The 8,930-nt window shown below is 40.4% G+C and overlaps 1 protein-coding gene across 2 annotated transcripts in view; it reads left to right on the forward strand.

Moving 5' to 3' along the window:
• The first annotated feature begins 1,322 nt into the window (after positions 1 to 1,322).
• Positions 1,323 to 8,930, forward strand: part of LOC128700710 (DIS3-like exonuclease 2) — a 324,230-nt gene continuing 316,622 nt past the window's right edge. The window contains exon 1 of one of the 2 annotated variants that reach the window (XM_070097239.1): positions 1,323 to 1,465. In XM_070097239.1, coding sequence (XP_069953340.1) covers positions 1,356 to 1,465 — 110 coding nt within the window. In that variant the 5' untranslated portion in view covers positions 1,323 to 1,355. The remainder of the gene's footprint in view (positions 1,466 to 8,930) is intronic. The other variant, XM_053794051.2, reaches the window with a different exon arrangement.

Genomic DNA, 8,930 nt, shown 5'->3' on the forward strand with positions numbered 1-8,930 from the left:
AATACACTGCCATTAGGTCTTAATAATTCGACTTGAAGGGACGTAAAATCGTGGTAAGATTTTCAAAGGAGTTATGCATGTGTCTTAGGGTGATGTTTGCAATCTTGATGAGAGGGTGTGGAAGTGAGTGTGTGGAGTGGCCTATTGATCTGAGGCAGTGAGATAGTGGCTCTGTGGTGTAGGGAACACCACCTCCCACGAGGCTACAGGCGCAGGTCTACTGCTGCTGCTGCTGGTGTTGCTGCTGATGTTGATGCTGATACTGATGGTGTTGCTGATGATAATGGTGTTGCTGATGATGGTGTTCCTGCTGCTGTTGATGGTGTTCCGGCTGCTGCTGATGGTGTTCCTGCTGCTGCTGATGGTGTTCCTGCTGCTGCTGATGATGATGGTGCTGCTGTTGCTATTGTTGCTACTGGTGCTTTTGCTGCTCAGTAAGAGCAGAAAAAGCACCAGTAGCAACAATACTACCGGTGCTTATGCTGCTGCTGCTGCTACTGGTGCTTCTGTTGTTGCTGTTGGTGTTTTTGCTGCTTTTGCCGGAACTGGTGCTGGTGCTACTGGTTTTGCTGATGCTGCTGCCGTTGTTGCTGCTAGATTTGCTGGTGGGGGCGGTGATGCTGATTATTCTGTTGTTGGTGCTAGTACTATCGATGGTAGTAGTAATGGTGGTGCTGTATTCTGGTAGTTATGCTATTTTGTGGTAGTGATGGTAGTGTTGATGATGGTATTGCTAGTGGTGATGGTGCGGGTATGGTGAGGAACTTGGAGGCGGTGACGTCGATGGCGGTGGGGGTATTGGCGGCGGCGGTTGTGGCGGTGGCGGAGGCCTGCGGTTGTGGTGGTGTGGGAGGCAGCGGCGGCGGCGGCGTGGGCGTGACACTCCTGCCGCTGCTGCTGCTGCGCTTTAGATGTTCTCCCGCTCGCCTACTAGCAGCACCTGGCGAGCGTTCCCGCCTGCCGTCTGTGATCCCTAGTGCTGCCTTGCTCTTGGCACCACCAGTGCTACCCACGGCACCTGCAGTTCTATAGTTTATAGCTCTAAACTCTGAAAGCCTATCTATCCCTACCAAGCCCTTGTTGTGGCTAACTCACAAGCACTTGCACATCTATCCTTTGCAACCGTCACGTGGTGGGCTAGAACTAGCAGAAATCCTCTTGACAACTGCGGATTATAATTAAAAAAAAATTGAAATTACATTACAAACGTTACGCATAGCGCAACTTAGGTGACATCTAGAGCTACTTAGAATGTGTTAGGTGCTGTAGTTGTTCTGAGATTCAACCTGGAGGCTACAGGGGCAGCCGTCAGTAGACGAGGCGGGAGGGTGGTACCTACAGCAGCACCCAGAAGGATGGTTCGTCGGTGTCTCAGGTCCTCCTCCACCACACCCACTTCACCGCCAGCTATTAAACCTATTCTCAGCCCCGTCACTCCTCAGAAACCCATGCGTCACTCCACCAGGTAGGTCCCCATTACTTCACCACCAATGAGTGGGTGGTAGGTCTCCATTTCCTGTCCAGTATATGTTACTCCTCTAACTGATAGGCCCCCACAAACTTCACTCCTCCATCTGGTAGGTCCGAGTCACTCCTCCAGCACACTTACATTACTCCTCCATCATACAGGACCCCATCACTCCACCAGGTAGGTACCCATCATTCCTTCAGTGTCCATATGTTACTCCACCACTAGACAGGTCATCCCATCATACTCCACTTGCAGGACCCATGCGTTACCACCACCAGTCAGGTCATCCTACTATACCCCATCACTGGTGGTTCCCAGTTTAGCCTTCTCCCTACCCAGGTGGTGTCCCTCCCACGTCGACATCAATAGTCGCCTTCATTGTATCCATCATCAATTAATAAGATATTAATGCTAGCACCAATAATGGACAACTAGCCTTCCAGGCTTGGCGAGGTGCTATCAAGCTTGGAGATACATGTATTACCAGGCTTAGTGAGGTGCTACCAGGCTTAGTGAGGTACTGCTACCAGGTTTATGAGTGCTTTCAGGCTTAGTGAGGTGATACCAGACGAAGCTTAGGAAGGTCAGACAGCGCTTGGGGACTGGGGAGGTAAATAATAAAAAAAGGCACAATACCGTGACTGGGGAGGTAATTCGGAGAGATCCGAGAAAGACGAGAGCAGCTCCATTTCCTAGAATCAAGAGCCCTTCATCAGGCTCAGTAAGAAGACACGGATTTAGGTATTTTGTCTTCATCCTTCTCTCCCTCCGCCATTGCGCAGTGGCTGCTACTCATTATTTACCTTCAAGGTCAAAAGGTCTTAACTCACTTAATTGAAACCGCCCTTCCAAAGTGATAGCAACTCCAGTTATGCTGAACGGAAACTTTGAAGCTGCTGTAGCTGATGAACCAAAGCTGGATACTAGACAATATCCTCCCAGCTCAGGCTGACACATGTCAATGCCTTATATGAGCCCCATCCCGCCTAATGGAATATTACAGGAAAACAAAATTAGTTTTTGTTTCTACTATGCAAATTTAAGATAAGATAAAAAAAATCGGATTTTTAACCCAGAGGGTTTGCCACCCAGGATAACCCAATAAAGTCAGTGTGCCATCGAGGACTGTCTGTCTGTCTGACTGTCAGTTTGTGAGCTAAGTGCGTTATCAACCGAGGCGTAGGACACCCACTAGGGAAGCAGTTCACTGATGATGAATCCAATTTTGCTAAATAATAAAAAAATATCTTTGCCTCTGAAGCATAGTCGTGACATGACGAGAGAGAGAGAGAGAGAAAGTAAGAGTACGTATGGAGTGAGAGCGAGCGAGATATATACTATACCTCCAGGTAAACAGTGTGGGAACAAAGCCATTGTGGTAGCGTGGAAGCCGATGTTGAGGACTGCTGCACTGGGGGAGCTACATTATTCTCTCAGCAGCCAGGTGCAACTCTCTGAGAGCCAGGGGTCACTTTTCTATGGGGAAGGTTTCCTTTCTCGAATCAGCCGTTGAAACCGTCTGATAACCATGGTCACTCCTCCAAGGAAAGTTTTCTTGAATCACTGGTTAATATCGTCTCATAGCTATATTCATTCACTTTTGAAGGAGGGTTTCCTTTCTCGTATCACTGATTAAAACTCGTATAGGCACGTTCACCTGTTAAACAGTTAAAGGATAGTTACCCTTCTAGAATCTCTCGTTGAAACCGTCTCATAGCCACGGTCACTCCTCCAAGGGAAGGTTCCCTTACTCAAACCACCTGTTGAAACCGTCTCATAGCTACGGTCACTCCTCCAAGGGAAGGCTTCCTTTCCCACATCACCTGTTGAAATCAGTTTCGTCTTTGATACGAAAGAAAAAAAATCATCTAGTTCACTGATGTATTAAGTGTGAGTTTTACCAACTACAAGTTACCTATGATGCATTTGTCGCAAGTCACCCTTTCAATAACGTTAAAGACTTTTTAACGGGGGGGGGGGGGTGCGCTTGATGCTGGCGAAGGTCTCTTGATACACGGAATTGAAGCTATCATCGTTTTCCTTGGATGAAATTTGATTTCCTTCTTTACACCTCACGTTGTATGACCTTAATATGTTCAGCGCTTCCCACGATAATAATAATTATAATTTCAATCACATTTCATCTATTTCCCTCTTTTCCAATTCTCTTATATTGTTTATCAAGTTAACCCTTGAGAAGCATATGCTAATAATTGTCACAAATGAACTAATTAACATGTTCACTGAAGAATATTTGTGTATTTAAGCAGGACTTGTGCAGTGTTCATATAAACCATAGCGATCATTTTGATCCCGTCGAAATTACGATATAATCTACTGTATACTTCATTCCTCTTTAGCTCAGGGTTTAGTCTCGTTGCAAACCTCTGCACTTTTTTTCAGTTAACTGACTTGCTTGGTCAGGTGTGGGCTCCATGCTGGTGCTGCGTATTGGAAAATTGGCCAGATATAATTGATTAAATTCCTATATTTTATTAAACACATTTTAATATATTTAATAAGATACAAAACTTGTGTTGCTTTTCAGAATTATATAAGCTAAAGTGTAAAATAAATCCAAAATATCTCGCCCCAAAATGTATTTAGATGTTGCACGGCCAGATACGCTGTAAGCCTGCGGTATTAACCTTGTGATTACATCCCTGATTACTCTATAACCCACTGTATATTTTGCTACGTCCTGGGGATGAGAGAGAGAGAGAGAGAGAGAGAGAGAGAGAGAGAGAGAGAGAGAGAGATCTGTAGCATTTTAAAGATATAATTTACTTCTATCGCTAAGATAACATTTGTAAGGACTGAGGCATGAAATCGATTTTGGGAAGTGCTTGAACTCAATAAGAGTAGACAGGAGGCAAAGCAATCACGGGGGGGGGGGATAGAATGATAGCTCTAGGCCTTTCGTGTTGCAATCAACGCATCATCAGGAGCTTGCAAAGTTAATTGTGCGAACTATAATTTGCATGTAAAAAAATGAAGAGTTAACGTTATATTTAAGAAAAATAACGCATTTTTATAATTTATATGAAACCTGATTATCTGAACTACGTAAAAAAAAAAAGGATAGAAATTTTAATATTTCATACTAATGATGATGCACTTGTCGATCAGCTGATGAGATGGCGCCAAAATTACCAGACTAACAGGCTCCGCCATCTCTTGCAGCCAAAGCGACATTTTGTACTTTTTGGCGACTATTTCCATACTATTCCGTAGTTCGTTGTTTATATATGTGGTGTAATTGTTGGTGCCTGAAAGTTGATGGCACCGTTGGACTGTCGTGCTAGTTTTCATTACCTAGAGTGCTTCTAGAACTAGTGTTACGGGTAAAATAAGCTGTGGTGTCATTGTTGTCAAACGTCCAACATTAACTTAAATATGCAACATCGAGGACCTGTCTGCCGATTTTGTATTGAAGAGAGACGAATTTTAAAATCCACTTGCCGTAAGAAAAAAAATTGGATAATCTTTCAGTTGGTAAGTGTAGATAAGGCTATGTTGTGTTGAATATTAATATTGTTAAAATTAGGGCAGGTGTCTTAAAGTTCTAGGGCTGACAGGACAGCCATCACAGCTTTTATAAACCGAGAGGTGTATATGTGGATATACACGCAGAGTTTACTGTAATCCTTATTTTAGGGGGTTAAGAAGACTGTGATATAAAGTGGGAATTGTGACAGATGTTTATTAAAAATGACACATTTTTTTGAGATATTCGGAAGATAGACTACAGCTGATGGTGGATGACTTAGTAAAGGGTGTGTGACAGATGAGTTAAAAGTGAATGCTGAAAGACTTCTAGCATTCACTTTTTAATAAAAGAGAAAGATGATAAGAATAACTAGATGTATAGAAAGTGAAAAATTAGAGAGTTGATCGAAAATAGGAGTATGGAGGAGGTAATTGTATTTAGATATTTGAATGTATCAGCAGATGGAAAACTTACGATGAAGTAAATTGTAGAATACATTAAGGAAAAAAAATGCAGGAACTGATAACAGGGCAGAAAGAAAAACCGGATTAAAACGAGGTGAATGTATAGCAATGGAAATGTATTGTCTGAGACAAATAAGGCGTGAGTACTCAGCAGAGAATAAGGTATGAATAAAGCAGCAATGAGTGTGGTGAAAGGAGAGGTATGAAGCAAAAATGTAAGACGACCTGTTAAGATGTCCCGTCTGGCGTGGATATGAGATTTATGAGGAGTCCCTGGAAGGGGTAGAGGAGGGCGTGAAGCACTGTCTGACTTTTTTGGGTTATCCTAGGTTCTCTACACATATGCTGCTATGTATGATAATTCTATGTAACTGTATTTGTGTATACCTGAATAAACTTACTTATGACCTTCATTATCCGGGCATGTGTGAGTCTCATTATTGTGTTGCTAGCCTACTAGGTATATATTTGTCACATTGTGAGAATAAAAGTTAGCTATGTTTACCTATCATATTCTAGCACACAGAATAGGTTCTTTACATGTGGTACTGTTTAAAGAAGAGGCACTGATGCTAGTGAAAGGCTCGTGATTCAAGGAATTAGAGCTGTCCTCTCCTTCGTTTATCATATCTGATTACCTTCCATTTCCCTGGCGATGTATGACTCATTGAATAAACTATGACTGCTAATACCAATAATAATAATAATAATAATAATAATAATAATAATAATAATAATTACGTGGTAAGGAAATTTGTCAGCCTGAACTGGGAGATTTCAATAGAGTGATGATATTGCCACGTACCGTATTTCACACTAATGGGCTCAGCTTCAAAGATTTCAGTCAAGCAGTCACGTGTCAGATGGAATTATGTAAAAGCGCGTGATTTTTCAGATTTGATGTATTGTTAGAGAGTGAACATGGTAATATTTGTTAAAGGGCTCAGGATTAATTTTGGAGGCGGTAAGTACGGTGCGAGCACTTTGAATTATGATGTCCGTACCTCTCTGAAAGACAAATAGGAGGCAAGTAATGACCTATTTGTATCTACAGAAGCAGAGATATACTCGTGGTGTCCCGTCCTCAATATGTTCATCATATATATATATATATATATATATATATATATATATATATATATAATGTATATGTATATATATATATATATATATATATATATATATATATATATATATATATATATATATATATATATATATATATATATATATATATATATATATATATATATATATATATATATATATATATATATATATATATATATATATATTAAATTGCTAATGGGTGTTAGTGCTTCTCTTGTAGCTCATTCTGATTTACTACTGTTTGTGAATGGTCAATGTGCTTTCTTCGTTGGGTCACCCTACACTAATGATCGAAAAATAGTATCCCGGACACTATTCCAGATGCATCTCAGGCAGATTGCCAGAAGCATCGAAGATAGAACCCCATCAACATCCTAGAAGAGATCTCAGCAGCATCCCAGCAGTTCCCGGAAACATCCACCCAGCAAGCGAGGCTGTTGACGCTAGGATCAATACGCCGCCACTCTCTCATCTCCAGGAAGCGGTCACGTGGCAGCAGAGAGCAGGAGGGATGGAGGGGTACCTTGTAGCTTAGTGGTAAAATCGAATGTTTCTCTCGCAACCGCAAGGCCCGGGATTTAATTCTTTCCGTGGTAAGATATGTGGGCAAGTATCCTAATATCTGCTACCCCTGTCACTTAGCAGTAAACAGACACCTAGGAGTTAGTTGATAATCTACATAATGCACTATGTGTGCCCTTAACAATTATGTGAACTGAAGACCATTGTAAAAATATATATATTTATGTAGGACACGTAAACTAAAAACTCAGATTAAGTAAGTAATTACTAGGTTAGTTTTAGCGTAAAGCTTAAAAATGACGCAAGTTTATTTAGGCACAGGTACACATAAGTGCAATTATCATACATAGTGTGAATTACCTAGGATAACCCAAAAAATCAAAATGACTTATTTCCATTGGGGTCATTGAGATACCAACAATTTGAATAATTTTAGTTAATTGTTTCCTCTTAAGGAGATGGGAAGAAAATTATGGTAATCTCCCAGAAAAGAAATCTTGTTACGGTTAACATGCTTTGCCTTCTTTCGGTTAGGTCAAGTTTGTCAGGAAACAGGACAAGTGTTTCCTGACGCGGGTCTGAGTCAGATGATAACCCACCGTTGGAGCTTTTGGTCATTTGATCGAGGCCTTCCGCTGGCTTACCGGTCCACCCCTTTAAAAATTATGGTTATAAATACCCTCTGTCGAGCCCGCATGGAAACGGTAGGGTAAAATATAGTTTGGGTTAAAGTTAGTTTTCTTTGATAATTTAGTTGCGGAGTCCCTGCATGGGGCACAAATAACAGAAAATGTTTTCTTATAAGGGCTAACTTAAGCATTTTGGAACACTTTTTAACTTCTTGGATATAAATTGAACGAAGATTCGGTTTGTCCTTTACAGTTATCAGATCACACACCGAGAGATACATCAGCGTTCATATAACGAAAGTTTACTAAATCCATATTTTAGGAAAAATTATTCTTGTTGGGTGTGCATGTAAAATATACTGCCTAATTGACCCTATATGTCGACATATGTACATATGTCGTGCCGAGTAGGTAAAACCCGCTCTTTTTGCTGAATAAGGCAAGCGAAAAATTGTGTATGCAATAATGTCGCAAAAATCATTCTGAACCTAATGAAAAAAAATATTTCATTGTGTTTGTTTATTATTTAATTATTGCAAACTTATATAAAATATAGTTAGTTGAATTAGGCTATATTAAATTGCGCTTGTGTGTATATACATACACACACACACACACACACACACATATATATATATATATATATATATATATATATATATATATATATAATATATATAATATATATATAATGGGATTAAATCTGGAGTATCTGAGAGAGTTAGAGCAAAGGAAGGGGTAGCAGTAATGTTAAATGATCAGTTATGGAAGGAGAAAAGAGAATATGAATGTGTAAATTCAAGAATTATGTGGATTAAAGTAAAGGTCGGATGCGAGAAGTGGGTCATAATAAGCGTGTATGCACCTGGAGAAGAGAGGAATGCAGAGGAGAGAGAGAGATTTTGGGAGATGTTAAGTGAATGTATAGGAGCCTTTGAACCAAGTGAGAGAGTAATTGTGGTAGGGGACTTGAATGCTAAAGTAGGAGAAACTTTTAGAGAGGGTGTGGTAGGTAAGTTTGGGGTGCCAGGTGTAAATGATAATGGGAGCCCTTTGATTGAACTTTGTATAGAAAGGGGTTTAGTTATAGGTAATACATATTTTAAGAAAAAGAGGATAAATAAGTATACACGATATGATGTAGGGCGAAATGACAGTAGTTTGTTGGATTATGTATTGGTAGATAAAAGACTGTTGAGTAGACTTCAGGATGTACATGTTTATAGAGGGGCCACAGATATATC

The sequence above is a fragment of the Cherax quadricarinatus genome, chromosome 56 (assembly GCF_038502225.1).
Source record: "Cherax quadricarinatus isolate ZL_2023a chromosome 56, ASM3850222v1, whole genome shotgun sequence".
NCBI lineage: Eukaryota > Metazoa > Arthropoda > Malacostraca > Decapoda > Parastacidae > Cherax > Cherax quadricarinatus.